The sequence below is a fragment of the Ammospiza nelsoni genome, chromosome 20 (assembly GCF_027579445.1).
Source record: "Ammospiza nelsoni isolate bAmmNel1 chromosome 20, bAmmNel1.pri, whole genome shotgun sequence".
NCBI classification, from domain to species: domain Eukaryota; kingdom Metazoa; phylum Chordata; class Aves; order Passeriformes; family Passerellidae; genus Ammospiza; species Ammospiza nelsoni.
In genome coordinates this window covers 11,094,866-11,113,041 of record NC_080652.1, presented here as the reverse complement: position 1 = coordinate 11,113,041, position 18,176 = coordinate 11,094,866, and the positions used below count along the sequence as shown (strand labels likewise).

The following is an 18,176-nucleotide window of genomic DNA, read 5'->3' as shown; positions in this document are numbered from 1 at the left end:
TCAGTGTGGGGAGGAAAGCTGCACTGCTGCTGGGTGGCATCATCTCAAAAACAGCCTGAGGCTGCCCTGCTTACACACTTCATGTGCAGCAAAATCAGAGACCTGCTAAGGCACTGCTTGCCTTGACAAAAGGAGATGTCACAATGCAGAAGAAATATGGTCACTGCACCCCTGGTGTGTGCTCACTGCACTGTCCACCTGAGGGTCCCCCCAGGAGCTGCACTGGGAGTACCCAGCAGTGATTGTTAGAGAAAATAAAGTGAAATATGCTGCATTTGTACTGTGAGGAGCTGGGGACTTGCCCAAAGCCAGGCTGGGGAGCGGAGGAGGCAGCAGGGAGCTGCCACCCAGCAGAGGGCTGGGGCTTAGAGGGATTTCTGGTTTTAATGCTACCCACCTCCACGGTGACATTGGCCTTTCTACAACCCGAAACAGAAGGAGCTCAGTGGCTGCTTTTAAGCTCCTAAATCCAGCCCTGTCTGAATAGCCACCTTCCCCAGCCTCCCTTCTCTGGGATCGTGGCACTCCCAGCACCCTCCAGCGCTTTCTGCCACAGCTGCTGGTCTGAAACAGCCCAGGCAGAAGGAGCTGCTGCCCCCCAGGCCCTGGCCCAGAGCAGTGGGGCCGGGGGCAGGCAAAGGCTCGGCACAGGAGCCTCAGCCCCCTCTGCCCCCGGCCCTGCCTGTGCCCCCAGGAGCTGGGGCAGACAAGGAGGGGCAGCAAGAAAGGTGCAGAGACACGGGCAGAAACCAGGCAGGTGCCTTGGGGTGGGACCTTTGGCTGAGCCACAGGAGAGGCAGTGCCGCTGGGGCTGCACAGCCTGTCCCTCCTCTGCTCAGGGGACTCAGAATTCTCACAGCCTGGCCAGGAACCCAGCAGGGCAGTTTGGAAATAAAATAATCCTGTCCTGGAGGCTGGGCAGAGAGCAGCTGCCCTCCAGCACACAGCCACAGCAGCCAGCACCACCAACAAAAACTGCAGAACATGATGGAAGCAAATTTACCTGAGCACTTGAACGCTGTCAGCTCCACGGCCTGGAAGAGGGAGGAGGTGTTAGCACAGGGTATGGCTGTGGTGGCTTTGCTGCTGGCTGCCCCCAGCACAGCCCTGGGGCCAGGCAGGGCTGCCCAGAGCCCACCCACCCACGGTCCCTGCCCTGAGCCACCCCCTGTCCCTGCCCAGGAACCAGAGCCCCCATCCCAGCCCCAGGGACGGGACCAGCAGAGGGTCCCAGACCCAGCTGCCCCCCTCAGAGCTGGGAGCTGACACCCTGGTCCTAACGCCTGCTCTGGGCACCCTGCCAGCCTCGTGGGCACCCACCAGGCTGGATGCCATGCTGGAGAGCACAGGAAAAGCCAGGAAAGGATGAGGGCACGCCTGTGCTGCAGCAGGGAGAGCCCACACAGTCTGAACTCTGTGCTCAAAGGATGGTAATGCTCTGGGAGATGTGAAATCCCTACTCCCAGTCCAACAACAACAACAAAGACCACCAAACAACATTTAAAAAAGCTGAAACACGAAGAACATCTTGTCTGTGTTTGCATCTCCATTCGCTCAGTGTTTTGTCATTTTAAGTGTTTTCAAACGCCTTTAAGTAGCATCTTCTCTTCATCCAAACTATTGTGCAGCTGCCAGTGACATTCTGAGTGTGCTGCTCACCGTGACTCAGCCAGGGAGCAGGGAAACAGCCTGGCTTACATAACTGAGGGCACTGACAGCAGCCCCTGCACAGCACAGCACAGGGCACATGGGGAGGGCACAGGCGTGCCCAGCACTGCCATGCCCAGCACTCTGTGTGCCCAGCACCATGCCATGCCCAGCACTGCCATGCCCAGCACTCTGTGTGCCCAGCACTGCCATGCCCAGCACCATGCCATGCCCAGCACTCTGTGTGCCCAGCACTGCCATGCCCAGCACCATGCCATGCCCAGCACTCTGTGTGCCCAGCACTGTCCCATGCCCAGTATTTTGTGTGCCCAGCAATGCCATGCCCAAAGCTGTCGTGTGCCCATCCCTGCCCTGCCCAGCCCTGTGCCCAGCCCTGTGCCCATCCCTGCCCTGCCCAGGGCTCAGGGGCCCTGCCAGCTCTGCCCCTGGAGCTGCAGCAGCGCCGGGAGCAGCCCCAGCCCTGCAGCACCTGCCTCGGCCAAGAAGGGAAGCCCCACATTAAAATGCAATGTTTATGCACAGCAAAGCCCTCGGTGACCCTCAGGGAGGGAAGCACTTTGTGTCTGTGCTGCTGGGAAATGCCACGGCCTTGGCATTCAGGGGATCTGCTGCTCCTGCTGGATCTGGGGTCCTTGGGCTCATCCTGGGCCCACGTCCTGTACCTGTGCCAGGGGCTCACCCTGACCCTGCCCACACTGCCAGCACCTGGGCCTGGGGAAAGCATCACTGAGAGAGCCCTGGTGCTGTGCAGGGGCCAGTGCTGCAGCATTGACCACAACATAAATCACCAGAGATGGAAATATGGATTTTACTGAGTGCCTCCAGAACGATATGCCAGCTGTAGAAGTATTATCTATTGGATAAATAAGAGCTGTCTATGTGACATAGGTTTTCAAAGGATAAATATTAGAGAAGGAAAGAGAGATCCTTCAGTGAGGGACTCATGAAAGTAGTGCTGGATTTTATTCTGAGGGAATTACAGCACTTGTATGTCAAGTGCACAAGGACTGATGATCATTTCAAAAGCAGGAGATGGAAGTGGGAGCAGAGTAGTCAAATTTAAATTGTTCCCTGCTTAGGCCGTGCCTTGCTGAGCTCTCCATCCCCATGCAGGCAGCACAGCCCCTGGCACCTGCCCCACTGCCTGATTCAATCTGCTGTCCTTGGGAAAGCCCCCTGCTTGATCCACACCCACCCCAGCCTTGGGGTTTATGGCCCGAATTCAGCATCACCTCCTGTTCCTGCAGGGCCCTGCTCTGAGACCCCTCCTGGCTCCCCATGGGCTCAGGGCCAGCCTTTGCCTTGGAATCTGACTGGATTTGGCACAGAAGTGTTCTGGGACCACTCCTGTCCCTGCTGTGCCCCTGCCAGCTCAGGGGTGTCCCCACAGACCTGCTGAGCCCTGCCAGGGGTGCAGGTGAGGAACAGCAGCTGTTACATACCGGCCTCTCGGGGGACGTGATGGATGAGATGCCCATGGGAATTCTGGCTCCAAAATTTCCTAAAGGTGAAGCAGCACAGTGAGTTCACAGACCAGAGAACAGAAATGTTTATGCTTTCCCAAGAACCTGGTGCTTTGTGTCCCCCACTGCAGCTAAGGGACCAAATGGGTTTTCTGCATCACTGCACCCACAAACTGGTTGGAGAATGCAAAACCTTTTGCCCCAAAGCCAAAACCCCTATTTTCAACTGTCACCTTTGCTCTTCCTCCAGAAAATTAATTTTGAGACACTAAGATGGATTTTTGCCTCAGGAGAATGCAATGCTGCCATGATGCTGATGAGAGCACCCAGCCTGGGCCAACAACAACAAAAACCCTCTCACCTCTGCTGGTGATGCTCTTCACTGGAGGGTCCCTCTGCACTGGGCTGGCCAGGGCAGCCTCAGGGGCAGGACTCAGCCTCCCTGTGTCCCAGGAGCTCGTGTTCCTCGGGCTGGATAAGTAGTTGATGGGATGAGAGCAGTTCTGGAATGACAGGCAGGAGATGCAGGACAGTGAAATTGCAAGGAGCCTTGGCTACACCCAGATCCGACTTCAGAGAAGGATTTCATCATCCCTGCTTTGGCTCCCATCCCACCCTGGCAGAGCAGGCTGCTGCCTAATGGGGGCAGGCTATCTTTGGGTCTGTGGTGTCCAACAAGACCACAAAGAACGCAGACACACATTAAAAAATAATATTTCTTTCCATCATCATCTCCCCAAAGCAGACCCACAGCACAGCTGGGACCCTCCTCTGGTGGATGAAGGGGCAGCAGGATTCCTCCCAGCTTACTGTGAATGAGAGGGCTTTCTTCTTGTCCTTCATCCTCTGGATGGCATTCCTCACCTGCAGCAGAGCAAGGACATGAGAGAGGCCACAGCAGCGCCAGCACAGCTGGAGATGCTCCAGCAAGTCACGGAGAAAGAGCAGCCAGGGCAGGAGCAGCACAGAACCCAGCTCCCCCAATGCCAACACAGCTGCTCTGACAGGGACTGAGCCCATCTCTTACCTCGCTGTTACAGACAGCATAGACCAGGAATATGTACAGGCCCTGGAAGGGACGGAGCAGAGGAGGGGTCAGAGATGCACGGCTGGTTTGTGCTCCTCTGCACGGAGCAAAGGGGCACCCTGGGGTGGGTGAGGCTGGCACACAGGGTGGGCACAGCCCAGCAGGGACAGGGAGAACCTCCCACACCTGAGACCAGGCTGTGCACAGAGGTGCTGCTCTTGCTGCTCTCACACGCCAGGAGGGGAGCAGAGAGCAGTGGCACCTCGGGCACCTCGGGCACAGCTGTGTGAGGGACGTGCCCAGAGCGAGCCTTGCCTGGGGGCCACAGCCTGGGGCTAATTACAGCTCCAGACCCACGATGCTGGCCTTAAGGCAGCCCTATCTGGCCCACCAGATTTATGTTATATCTGTGGGTGTTTTGTTATCGCAGCTAGATAAATCAGCTGCAGCAGGAGATGCAATCCATCTTGCCTCCAGCGAGCCCTGCTCTCATCTGCGCGCTCTTGGCAGGCCGTGGCAGGCCCCTGGCACCGTGCCCTGACCTGTCCTTCAGCCAGCAACGCTGCTCACTCCCCCAGAGCAGATCCTGGCCAGCCTTCCCAGGCAGGTCTTCCTTGAAGGAATCATTCTGGATCAGCGTGGGGAGGGCGGCGGGGAGGAGAGGAGGAAGGAGAGGGGGAAGGAGAGGAGGCCCAGCTGCAGCAGAGGCTGGGAGCAGAGAGGCAGCTCTGGGGGACCCCCTCCTGCCCCCTCCCCTTCCAGCCTGTCCTGCCCCTGTCCCTGCCCCTTCTGCTGCCCCTGCTCTGCCCCACAGCACCAGGGGCTCCCTCCTGCTGCTCAGCCCCTGTCTGTGTTCCTGCCCTGCCTGCCTGCAGAAGGAGTTTTCATCTTTGGTGCCAGCACACAGGGCAGCCCTGAGGACAGGCTTGGGCTGCTGCAGGCAAACGGAAAAGAGTCAAACAAAACCCAACCCCAACCACAGAACAACTGCGCAGGACCCACGCGTGAAGGGACACGCCGGCCTCAAAGGAAATTCCAAGTGGTCCATAGGAAGTAAGCAAAGGGGCTGGAACAGGATGGCTTTCTCTCAACTCTCTGCTCTCAGCTTCTCTGCAGCATTTATTTCTCCTCTGGGGCAGATTGTCCTGAACTTGGTAATGAAGGGACATGTGCACAGGGTGACACGGCCACCACGGGGTTCAGGGGTGTTCAGGGATGTGCAGGGGCGTGCAGGGATGTGCAGAGATGTGCTGGGATGTTCAGAGGTGTGCAGGAGTGTGCAGGGGTGTGCAGGAGTGTGCAGGGGTGTTCAGAGATGTGCAGGGGTGTTCAGGGATGTGCAGAGGCATGCAGAGATGTGCAGGGGTGTGCAGGGGTGTTCAGGGATGTGCAGAGGCATGCAGAGATGTGCAGGGGTGTGCAGGAGTGTGCAGGGGTGTTCAGGGATGTGCAGGGGTGTTCAGGGGTGTGCAGAGGCATGCAGAGATGTGCAGGGGTGTGCAGGGGTGTTCAGGGATGTGCAGGGGTGTTCAGGGGTGTGCAGAGGCATGCAGAGATGTGCAGAGATGTGCAGGGGTGTTCAGAGATGTGCAGGGGTGTTCAGGGGTGTGCAGAGGCATGCAGAGATGTGCAGGGGTGTGCAGGGGCGTTCAGTGCTTCTCTGGCTCCATCTACAGCTGCCTTCTCTCAAGGCTGGCAGGCCTCTGTTGATGCTGTGGATCGCAGGTGTCAGCACATGTTCCAGAGGGTTTTGTCACCGTGTGTCCCTGAGTTCAGACGTCCCCAGTCCTGGGAACAGCCCCAGGGCACCAGAGGCTCATTCCCCAGGTGCAAACAGCAGGAGGGATGCCTGCCCCATCTGGCTGCACAGGTACCGTGTTAATTACCCATTACTGGAGCAAATAAAAACTCTAATGAGTTTGTAACTGCCAATTTGCAACCACACTGATGTGAGAAAAACTAGCACAAAAAACAAGGTCTGAACTGGAAACCTGTGGCACCAGCAGGACGCTGCCAGAGACTGGTGCTGAGGGCCATGCAAGGTCTCCAGAGTTGTATTTTGTATCTTGGAAGGATGAAATGAGTTTCCCCAGACAAATGGCCCAGTGCCTGGGGAAAGCTGGGCTGGCTTCAGGGCTGCAAGGGCAGGCAGAGTGCCCTGCAGGTGCCAGCCTGGCCATGCCCTGGTGGCCTGGGCACCCATGGGATGCAGGACTCACCTGCAGGGAGTTCAGCACGATGAACACGTAGGCCCAGACGATGCTGAGGTGCACCAGGAGCCCGCAGAGCCAGGTGAGCCCCAGCACGGGCAGCAGCACCAGCACGGGCTTGGCCGTGGCCCTGGCGGGAGGGAGAGTTCAGGGTTACCCGGGCACACTTCAGGGATGAAACCCTACCAAGGCAGGAGCTGTGGAACAAATTCCTCTGCAAACAAAATAAGTTAAGACAGGAAAAACCAAATATTTCACCTCCCAGACCCCAGTGTGCCAGCCCTGCTCTTCATTTATCACTGCAAGTTAGCGAGAAGGGAGCTCTTTGACGTCATCAGCCATGAGAAAACAGCGATTTCCCCCCAATTTCTGCTGCAAGGAGGGTTTCTCTATTTGTTTTATTTGCACATGGATGTCACCCTGCCCTCCAGCAATGCCCTATCTTTGTGCTTCTGTAAATTTGGGAAAATTTATTTATGCTACAGGGGAACAATGCGTGTCTAGCAGGGGTATCCGGCGCCAGCTAACAACAATAAAAATTCACAGAGCATGATAAAGCAATGACTCAGGCAGCAGTTTTATAGAGGTCTCTCAGTATTGACTGATTACAGAAGTCCCCACTGCCTCTCCCCCTGTGTGTGTAACCCCCACCAGCTTTACTTTCAACCCACCAAGTCCCAAGCTTGGATTTCTGCAGGCGCTGCCAAGGGTCTCCTGTCCCAAAGGGTGAGATTGAGGAGTGTGAGTGCAGATGGAGACCAGCACAGAATGTGTTGGCTGGGCTTCTCATCTGGGGTTAGAGACCGTCTTTGGGTGGGACACAGCTGCCCTGGGGAGAGAATCCCCTCTGCCCTGCTGCTCTCACTCTCACACCTCACTGTCTTCACTTGGCCGAGCTTCTCTGGCCAACTTGTGCCAGCGCCTCGGCAGCTTCTCTGGAAAGGATTTCCTCCTCGTATCTAACACTGCCTCACAGGTTTCCCACCCATGGCAGCCCCGCTGGGAGGGCCAGGCCCATCCCTGCTCACCAGAGCTGTGTTCCAATCTGGCTCTCCAGGCTGCTGTTGGGGGTCAGCATCCTGGATCTCCTGCGCGCGCTGGCCACGGTCACGGTCACCACGCGGAGCAGCACCAGGCTGTTCACCTGCCAGGGACAGAGGGACAGAGCTGGGCTCGTCTGCAGCCTCAGCTCCTCAGGTGAGCCTCCTCTGCTGGAAACTGGGGTCACAGCTTGGGGACAAACGTCCCTGCCAGGAAAGCAGTGAAACCAAAAGGCTTCACAGAGCTATCTGCACAGGAGTGAAATCTAGGAAACATCCCAAAACTGCTCCCACACAACCTCTTCCCTGGTAAAGGTCTGTTCTGGACCCCATAAACATTGTGCTTTTTTCTGCTGCTGTGTTATGTATAACAATATTTCAAGGATGTAAATATTCCTGTATTAAAATCAGACCCTTTGCTAAGGCAATGTCACACAGCACATTCCTAACTGAACAGCCAACCAAGAACTGGTCAGCAAAATTTTCTTAAAGCACTTTTTCCTATCAAAAAGCTTTTTTGATTAAAGAGATTTACTTGTGTTGCAGAAGTCTATATAAAGCAAAACAACACTTTTCCTCTAAAAGCAGCGGGCACAATGGGCTGCACCCCTGACCCTGCACTGCTTTTCTGGAGCAGCCCCAAGGGAGTCCCCCCTTCCCAGCAGGGTTTGGCACTCACAGCCAGGATGAGGAGCACAGGCCCCACGAAGGCCCAGATGACGTTGGTCTGCACGTTCAGCCAGCAGTGGTTGGCTGCCACATACTTGTCAAAGGAGCTGGCAAGGGTCACCCCCACGATGAGGACTGGAAGCCCTGCAGAAAAACCCACAGGTTAAACCCTGGGAAAAGCAGAGATGCCCCATGCAGGGCACCGTGCGCCAGACAATTGCCTCAAAACCCCCCTGACCAGACAGACTTCAACGTGAGCCTCCAAAACCCCACGAGCAACATCAATCCTCTGCAGCTGAAATCTGTCCTGGCTCAACACAGCCAGATTTACAAGCTGTCAGCATCTTTCTCTGAGGTATAAAGCATCCCAAGTCCTGAGTCCTGACCAAAGCAATTTATTCCTCAGATTGCTTTTTTAACAAAATGGACAATCAAAGACATAAACCAATCCAAAATACTTGAAGTGGTTGCCCAGTGTCCAACGAGGTGTGTGCTCCTTGAGCAGCACATCCCTAAAGAGGCTCCTCTTTGACACAAATCTCAGCTTATTCAAATAATTCTATGTCCCTAAAGGGCTCCCTCAGAACAAAAGGTGCTTATTGAGGAACGCATTTATATTTAATTACTATCAGACAAGAGCGATGCTCTCCAAGAACGAGAAGTTACCATAAATCTCCTCCTCCATTTTTTTAAATGAACTTCTGGGTTTAGAAGTATAACAGAAATGCCGCTCAACTTATATTTTAAGACTAACAATTTGACAAATAATTCCAGAGAGCTCTGAAGGGCACCAGCACCCAGTTCTCATATTAAATTAAATCAAACAATTGTGCATCTCTCCTATCAAAACTTTCACTAGAAAAGAAAAATAGTATTTTCCTGAGGAGCCAAGGCAGAGGAGTGTGCAGATACCCCAGCCTGTCACGTAGTAGAACCTCATTCTCCTGCCTTCACTCATGTTGACTGCCACCACTTTGCTCCAGAGGAGAAGCCCCTCCACCAGCATCCATGAGAAGGCTGCCATGAAGAAGAGGTGCAGGAAGGCAGTGACCATGAAACACAGCACCTGGAGGGGCAGAAACCACGCTGCACAACGTGTGTATGTGCATCTCCAACAGAGAGACGAGTTACAGGTAATTAATAAAGGGGTAAGGTAATTAGACTTTAATTAATTTAAGGGAATTAGCAAATACTTCTGTTCTGTTGCTCTGACAGAGGCGCTGGAGCCTGGCCTCGTGGGCTGAGCGGGTCATTCCTGCTGAGCTCACCTGGCTGGGCTTGGCCAGCTCGCTGACCATGAGCAGAGCTTCCCCTGCAGCCAGGGCCAGGATCAGGTTCTTGTGCACCGTCGTTCGTTCACTCTTGGGGACGCTGGGGAGGGAGAGAGGGAGCCCTGAGCTGCAGCCACACTGAAGGGCCCTCCCTGTCCCCTGGGGCTGGGCAGGCCTGCCTGGGCCACTCGTCCCTGCAGAATGACAGTGAGAGGGGCAGAGGACAGCCCTGCTGTGCAAGCCCCTGGTGCTGGGGACACCTTTGGGCGCAGCTGCTGAGCCCTTGGCCAGCTCCAGGCAGGGAGGCAGAGGTGGAGGGAGCCCCTGCCACGCTCACAAGGCAGAGCTCTGTGCTTGCCAAGTGACACAGAAGGGTTGGCAATCAAAGAAATAGTCCTTGCTCCATTTATTTTATAAAACTTAATTCTAGCAGAGCAGCTTTTATAGTAAACATCGTTAGCAATTGATGGAAACCTTGCACAGACCTGCAGGTGTGTGTGCACAGATCAGTGAGCATCTCCACAGAAACAGCCAGGGCTGAGCCCCTCTCCAGCCAGCAACAAGCGCTCCCCTGTGCCATGGAGCAGCTCCCAGCTCTTCCCACACACCTGCCCCACCCACGCTGGCAAAGGACACTCTGAGAAAGGCTCGGGAGGAAAATATCAAGTAGAAAATACAGAGGAGGCTGCAAGTGCCCAGGCTTTTCTTACCCAACTGCCAGGAACAAAATGAAGGTGACAATCAAGGCACAGAAGGAAACTCCACATCCAATGAAAGTCAAAGTCTGCAGGGTGAACTCTTCCTTGGTGGTCCTCTGCTCCAGACATGAAACAACAGGAGACTCAAATTCCTCCTGAGTTAACCCCACCAGCCTGGCACCCACCCAGAGGCAGGCTCCTCACGTACCTCCATCTCGTACACCTGCAGCAGGATGGCAAAATTGGTGGTGTGGTTGCAAAAACAGGCAGTGGAGTCTGAGAGAGACTTGGCCACAGAGCAGCCAGCTGTGGACCACATCCCACCAGCATCTGGGCTAACGTGCAGCAAAACCAGAGAAAACACAGGGAAATGACCCTTCACTTCCACAGAAACCAGGGCACGATGGCAATTGCATTGTCTCAGGAAAAGCAGAGTTTAAAGGAGGAAGATGAGGATATCGGAAACAGGTCTTCACCTGGACTTCCCTTTGGTTCACCCTTTGTCTCAGCAGCTTTGCTTCACCCAGCAGGCACACAGTGATAACTGATCTGGTGTCCATGTGTGCATTAAAGAGTGGAGCTCAGCCATGGCAGCTTCTAACAGAGCCCAGCTATAGCACGGCTCTGGGCAGGGTCCCTGCACAGCCCCTGCTCTGAGAGCAGCCCTGGGCTGGCTGTGCCCAGCTCTGCCCCCCAGCTCAGCGTGCCACAAACCCAGCATGGCACCCCTGGCTCCCCAGGACAGGCCTATCCCAGCCCAAGGTTTTTTCATTTGAATGATTTAATTACCAATCTATAATTTATCACAGCCACAGTGTTCTCACCACGGTGACATCCAGCAAACACAGATCCCAGTGCCAGGCAGGGTTTATGAGGCTGGGGGTCCTGCATGTCTTTGGGGTGTGTATCCTGGGCTAACTCCTCTTTGACACAGGCAACAACCATCATTAACCAGGGCTTTCCATTTGGGCTGTATATACCTCATTACAGGTCACTTGCTTGTGAGTGACTTCTCCAAAGGAAATCTTCCCAGGAAAGCATTCTGCTCCAGCAGACAGGGGATGTCAGCATGCAAAGGAGGCAAAAAATTCCAGATCTCTACTCTTACCATTACATTTATATTGAGATGCTTGGTTTTCCAGTGGAAATAAAAAGCTCATAAATCTGGGGACCTGAACAGAGACAAGGCACCTGAGGCTGAAGTTCCAGAAGGCACAGACGGGTCCCACCAGAGTATTGGGCAGGTCCTGCAGGCAGAGAGGGGAGAGGAGGGGTCACCCAGCACTCACTGCAAGACAGGGGTGCAGTCACTGCAAGACAGGGGTGCAGTCAGTGCAGGACAGGGGTGCAGTCAGTGCAGGACAGGGGTGCAGTCAGTGCAGGATAGGGGTGCAGTCACTGCCCTGGCTGGGAAGGGTCTGTCAGAGCAGCACAAACACAGAGCCAGGGCAGGGACAGCCCCGTCCCAAAGCTCGGGGACTGAGCCGTGCCGGGACAGCCAGGTGGGTTGAGCCGTGCCGGGACAGCCAGGGGGGTTGAGCCGTGCCGGGACAGCCAGGTGGGTTGAGCCGTGCCGGGACAGCCAGGGGGGTTGAGCCGTGCCGGGACAGCCAGGTGGGTTGAGCCGTGCCGGGACAGCCAGGTGGGTTGAGCCGTGCCGGGACAGCCAGGTGGGGTGAGCCGTGCCGGGACAGCCAGGTGGGTTTGCCGTGCCGCTCTCACCGGCACAGCCCGGGGTACCTGGGCACGGTGCTGCAGGCGGTAGCGCACCGCCGCGCTGATCTCCTGCTGGTCGCTGAGCAGGGTGGCTGAGATCACCGCTGTGCCCACCGAGGTGCCCAGGAACCTGCCGGGGAAGGAGCTGCTCTCAGCGCAGGAAGCACGAACGGGATCTCCCGAGCGGCTGCGGGGTCCGGGCGCTGCCGAGGGCCGGGCACAGCGGGCCCGGGGGTACCGGGCACAGCCCCGGCGCTGCCCGGCGCTGCCCGCGGTGGGCACCGGAGCATCCCCGGGGCTCCGGCGGAGCGGCTGAGCCGGGCGGGGATGCGCGGGCGGCCATCCCCACCTAGCGTCCGGAGCTCCGGGAGCGCAGCCAGCCCGCAGCCACCATCCGTCCATCCCGGGGACACCGGTGAGATGGATAGGGATGAAGTGACCCCAAAACCCGGGCACCAGCCCAATGCAGATTGGAAAATGAGCTCTTCCATGGTGCTGAGGGCAGCACTGGGGGGGTGGGTGCTCAGTTTCACTCACTTCTGTGCCCCATCAGGGGCAGCCGTGGCCTGGGACACTGCGCTGCTGGACAGGCAGCGCTGCAGGGAGCCGTAGCCAAACCACATGTTCTTCATTGTGACTCTGCGCAGACCTGCAGGGACAGGGACAGGGACAGGCACAGGGCACAGGGCACACTGGACACCCCTGCCCTCCCCTGGGGGTGATGCTGGGGGCCCAGAACCCCCTCAGCTCCCAGCTGTGTCTCTGGAGGGGCTGCACAGATCCTCTCCCGCACAGCCCATCTCACTTTCATCAGGAGTGTCCCCTCTCCACGCTTCTCCAGACCTCATATGGCCAAGGTAAGGAGTCTGTGGCACTCAGGAGGGCCATGCAGAGGTGCCAGGGGGAGCTCAGGTGTGGTTACAAACCTCTGGATTTCAGCCTTTGCATTTCTTCTGCAGGAACTTCGATGAGGTCGTGCCTGCCCTTCTCAGAGGTCTGCACCACGTAGGCCTCACCACTCAGCTGCTGCTCGCTCAGCTCCAGCCCCCTCACCTCCACCCCTGTGCACAGGTAACATCAGGTGCTGAACCAGGGCTCAGCCTTCCTCCAGAGCTGCTGCCACAGCAAAGTGCCACAGGGACACTGCAATGCCAGCCAGGGCCAGCCAGGACCCACAGCAGCAGCAGCAGCAGGGAGGTGCTTTCTGTGCAAACCAAGAGCATCTGGGCTCAATTTCTGCCATGCCCAAAGGCTTCTTACAATGCTCCTGCAATCCACAGCCTGAGACGTGCCCTCACACTGTGCCACTGCACAGAGGAAATAGGAGCAGGCTGCAGGGCTGGCCAGAGCTGAGCCAGAGGAGCCAGCAGTGGATTTGGGCTGGGAACCAGACAGGGTGGCTGATCTGGGGCTTGGTGAGATGCCCTCCAGTGCCACTCACCAATATTCCCATGCTGGATCGTGATCTTTGTCCTCTCTGTGGTCAGCAGTGGGACCAGGAGTGACACCATTCTGTCACAGAGCTCAACCACAGCCATGGGCCCCCTGATAACCTGCAAAGGCAGAGAGAGTGATGGAAATCAGCACCTGCACCGTCAGCCCCCCTTCCCACAGCTCACAGGAGTTCCCTTAAACGTTTGGTCCTTGGCAGAAAAACAAAGAGAAGTTGAGACTGGAGGGCAGCACAAGAGCCTGTGGGGGTGCAGCAGGCCAAGGGGGAGCAGGTGAGGCACTCAGCCCCACTCTGGGGACACCAGTACCTGGCTGATCAGGGACCACGTCCCACTGTTCTGCTCTTCCAGAATTAACTCAGTGACTTCCATGTAGTACTGGCCCAACTGCTCCAGCATCTCCAGCTCATCTCCCTCCTGGATTTCCAAATCTGAAACTTGCTTTAGTAATTGAAGGACTGCAAGGAGGTCAGATGGCTCAAGCACGGGCACTTCTCCTTCTCTCAGAACAGCTGCCAAGACATCCAGAGCATTGAGAGCCACAGAGAGGTTCAGGTCTTGCACACCACTCGAGAAGACACTGTCAGGAATCTGTCATGGAAAAGAGAGTTTAGTTCAGTGCAGAGCCCTGGCTCTCCCTGATCCTCAGCTGTGCCTTGGCAATCCCTGCATGCCCCTGCTGGCACCAGGACCTGTCTGGCCAACAGGAATATCCTGGGGGAAGGCATCTCTTGTCCTCAGTGCAATGAGTCAATCTGAAGCAACGCTGCTTGTTTGATGGCAGCAGAAGTTACAGCTGTGTTGGTCACAATCTCCAACAGCAGCTCAGGAAAGGTCCCAGGCAGAACTGCTGGCAAAGGGACCTCAAGCAGCTCCAGGTGCCAACACGCCCAGCCCAGCAGCTCCTCCTCTCCAGGTGCCAGCTGGCCCTGCTGGGGCTGCAGGACTCACCACTGTCCTCACTGCCAGGGCGTTCACACGGCGGGCGAGCGCGTGGCTGGACTCCAGCTGGGCTCTCTTCAGCTGCCAGTATGCATCTGGGGACAAACCAGAGCCAGAACCACTGCTGAGGTGTGCCACAGTGTGGTTAGCACATGCCACGTTCAAAGCCTGGGCCGGGGTCCTCAGATGGTGGCTAAGTCTGCAGGACAGGCAGGACAAGGAGACTTCACAGCTGCATTTTATTTTTAACAATCCCATCTGGAGAGACAGTTCCACACTCCCTTTCTGCCTTTCCCATGCTCCCCTGGTCAATAAGCCTGGGAATGCCTGGATTGGGAGGCACTGACAGCCCTGCACCATGCAGGGTGTGCCACCACTGCCATCCCAGCTGGGGAGAGCCAAACCCCTGTCACAGTGCAGGCAGCTGGAGCAAAGTGCCAGCCCCAGAGGGGTTTGGATGTGACCCCTTCAGAGCAGGGGCCTCCCCACCCCTGGCCAGCAGCCCAGGCAGGACCTCCAGGAGTGCATGCTTGAAGCAATGCATGAATAACTGACAGATGCTGTACCCTTGCTGTAGTGACAGATGAAAGGCAAAGGCTGCAAACAAGATGCATAACTGAATCCACTGCTGCCAACTTCCAAAACTCTGCATTCCTCCACAGGCCCTGTGGAAACACACAGAGACAGAAGGGTCTCCCAGGGACACGCCATCCCCAGCAGGCATCGCCTTTCCTGCAAGCCCTGGCACAGCAAACGCTCTGGGCTGGGCATTCAGAGCCACGAGGATCCTGAGACTCACCTGGGCAAAGGAGCTTCATGGCCACTGTCTGGACAGTGCTCTCCACTTCCAGGGCATTGGAGCTCCACGCAAACAGCAGGTCCTGCTCTACCACCCAGCAGGAGCGAGCTCTCTCAATGTGCTCGGTACTGAGGACCTTGTGCCAGATGTGCAAGTCGGTGATGTTCCCACTGAAGGACTCCTTGGCCCTGAAGGTGCCCCCCAGGGAATCCTGGTCCTGCCCAATGATGAAGGTGCCCTGGCCAGAGATGGCCTGGGGGGCAGAGGGTCCCATGGAGCACAGACCACTGGCTGCTGCCCTCCTCTTCCCATCAGCGTAGATGGCCCAGGTGCCGTTGTCCTGCTGCCAGGTGACACAGAAGTGATGCCACTGCCCATCAGCACGGAACACGGGCAGGTAGGGGGAATGGTGCCCGTGGACAATGAGAGCAAACCGAACAAAGCCCTCCTCATCCACGAAGCCACGCAGCTGGAACTCGTTGATGAAAGCAGGCACGGCGTAGGAGAACACGGTGGCGATGTCCTGGCTCCTGGTGTCCCACTGCAGGTGGGCACAGGCTGTGACAGCAGCCAGGGCCGGGAAGTCACAGAGCACCTTCACGTATTTTGTGTCTGTTTTGTCTCTGAATACCAGGACTGGGGCAGTGTGGCCACCTGGAAGGAGAAATTTCAGTCAGCAGAAAGCAAGAAGCATAGGCCAATAAAGTGACAATAAAAAATCAAGGGACAACCTCTCCAGTCATATTTTTCAGTATGAAAACATCTCTAAATATCCCATGTCCACTTATACTCACGTCTCCTCTTTGCTTTGTGCAGGACACTGTCCCTTTCCTTCAGCCACACGGAGCCTCTGATGTGGTGGGACTGCAGCAGTGTGCTGAGGGAGCCTTGCTCACTGTCCTGGGGCTCCAGGAGCAGCTGGGCAAAGTGCTGCTCACAGTACCTGCCAGCTTGCCACCAGTCCAGAGCAGTGCCCACATATTCATACGTGTGCCTCGGGGTCTCAATTGTGACAGGAGCAAAGCCTGGAGGGAGACACACACACACACAGCCTGGGGAAACAGAAACTGTCCATCCCACAGTTAAAATCACTGCCTCCTGCACCTTGGGGGAGCTGCTGGCAGGAGCCCATGTCCCCAGGCAGCCCCTGGGCACAGTGTGACAGAGCCCAGGCCACACGGGACCTGAACTGAGGGTGCTGTGACCCCTCTGCCCAGAGCTGGGGCTGGGAGCACTCCTGTGGGACACACAGACCGTGCTCAGCTCAGCACAAGGGAAAAGCTCACTCTGCTATGCCTGGGGATGGCCCTCAGAAAAGCTTGTTCAGAGCAGCTATGCATAAACAACTTTACTTGCTTTATCCCCAGAAAGCTCATCCCAGCCTCTGCACTTGCAGATGCAATTTTCAGGCACAAAATAATCTGTTTGGTTTGCAGATGCAGTGGGGCACAGAGCAGCAGCTGAGCAAACAGCCTGGCAAATACCAGCTCTGCAAACAGCATTTTAGGCACAAAACAGAGTAACAGAAAAAGTTCCTTTACCTTTGTTTGCACCACCAGACACGTTTTGTTTCTCTGTGCTGGATGTAGCTTGTAAAACACATAGAAAGTGCTGATAAAAACACTAACCTTTAGAGGTCTGGTTCTTGGCAAGCACTGCAAAGGCAAGGAGGCTCCTGGACAGACAGACCTGGTGGAGAGGACGTGTTGTAACAAGCAGAGAAACACTAATATTATCTCAAATAGCCAGAATGGAAAAAAAAAAATAAAAATTGTAAAATTGTAATACTCACCATAAAGCTGAAGAAGCAAGAATCAAGACTCAAGTCTCTCCTAACCATGCTGACCAGCTGGGAAGGTTTCACCCTTGGCTAGAATAAATAAAGTGTTACTGGAGATGCATCACGGAGACAGAAGCACTCTGCAGAAATGGCATTCCCTGATAATGCTGCTTTCCTCAGAAAGCCCCAAAACAAAAAGGAGAAAATTACTCCCTCTGGAATACCTGTACCAAATAGTATCTTATCCAAAGAATTCCCAGATCTTCTTGAAGACCTTAAGGTCTCAGTTAAACATTTGTTCGCAGGATATAAAATAATTAAGCGTAAAACGTAGAGATGTGCAATGTCAAGAAGCAGGCAAAACCGCAGAGCCTCTTCATCCGCATTAACTAAATAAAAAAGCCACCATAAATGGCATCATTAACGGTGTTGCATCACCGGCAGCTTTTCTCGTTGTCCTTAAAGCCTGCAGGACCAGAGCGGCAGAGCAGACCCTGCAGAGCAGCAAACCCAGCCTCTGTGAGCCCAGACACGGAGCCCAGGACCACGGAGCCATCCCAGAGCTCAGGGCTCGGCAGCGATCCCCATCTCCCCCCTCTGCCCCTGGGGCAGGAAACTCTGAGCGCAGAGAGTAAAAAGCCCAGTAAAATCATAGATGAGGCCCGTAAAGACACAAGATGGAAGCTGGCAACGCCAAAGCAAACAAGCCCCGAGCTCCGGGCACTGGGAGTGATCTCTGCTCCCCTGGCGCTGTAAAAGCGCATTTAAGCACTTTGCTGCTAAGGGGCTCGGGAGATCCGCTCTGCAGCCGGGCTCTGGGCTCACAGTCTTTCAGAGTTCAGCAGAGACTTTGGAAACACCCAGCACAGCTCTTGGCCCTCCAGGGACAAGTATAAATCTGATGGGTGAGAGGGAACCACGGCATCGCCGATCTCCCTCTCCTCAGCCTGCACCTGCAGCCTCAGGGTCCGCCTCTCCAAGGAGGGCCCTGGAGATGGTGCGGGGAGAGCTGGGACCCGCTTTGGGCGGAGAAACGGGGCGGTGCGGAGAGGCCGGTGACCCGGGGGGGAGCCCGGTGGCTCAGGGCCCCCCGGGTCTGGGGCCGCCCGGGGGAGCCCGGGCAGGGCCGAGCTCCGGCACGGCCGCGGCGGGACAGGCGCGACAGCCGGCGGGGCGGGGAGCTGCGGGGTCCGGAGCGGCGGAGAGCGGGAGCCGCGGGGTCCGGAGCGGCGGAGAGCGGGAGCCGCGGGGTCCGGAGCGGCGGAGAGCGGGAGCCGCGGGGTCCGGAGCGGCGGAGAGCGGGAGCTGCGGGGTCCGGAGCGGCGGAGAGCGGGAGCCGCGGCCGGTCCGCTCGCGGGACCGCGGCTCCGCACCCGCTCCGAGGGGCCACGGCTCCGCACCCGCTGCGCACCCGCTGCGCATCCCTCTCCGCACATCTCCCC

At 56.5% G+C, this 18,176-nt stretch overlaps 1 protein-coding gene across 1 annotated transcript; it reads right to left on the bottom strand.

The window, feature by feature from the left end:
* On the bottom strand, positions 1-16,794 carry ADGRD2 (adhesion G protein-coupled receptor D2). The gene is given in 25 exon segments (XM_059486678.1): positions 1-77; positions 1,004-1,034; positions 3,111-3,169; positions 3,493-3,634; positions 3,942-3,995; positions 4,159-4,200; positions 6,378-6,498; positions 7,397-7,512; positions 8,088-8,221; positions 8,990-9,143; positions 9,346-9,448; positions 10,059-10,162; positions 10,255-10,381; positions 11,238-11,293; positions 11,787-11,892; positions 12,300-12,411; positions 12,689-12,823; positions 13,204-13,315; positions 13,523-13,804; positions 14,165-14,250; positions 14,722-14,820; positions 14,955-15,608; positions 15,749-15,979; positions 16,583-16,643; positions 16,747-16,794. Coding segments are annotated over 25 exon segments (3,246 nt in total).
* Between the last annotated feature and the right edge of the window lie 1,382 nt (positions 16,795-18,176).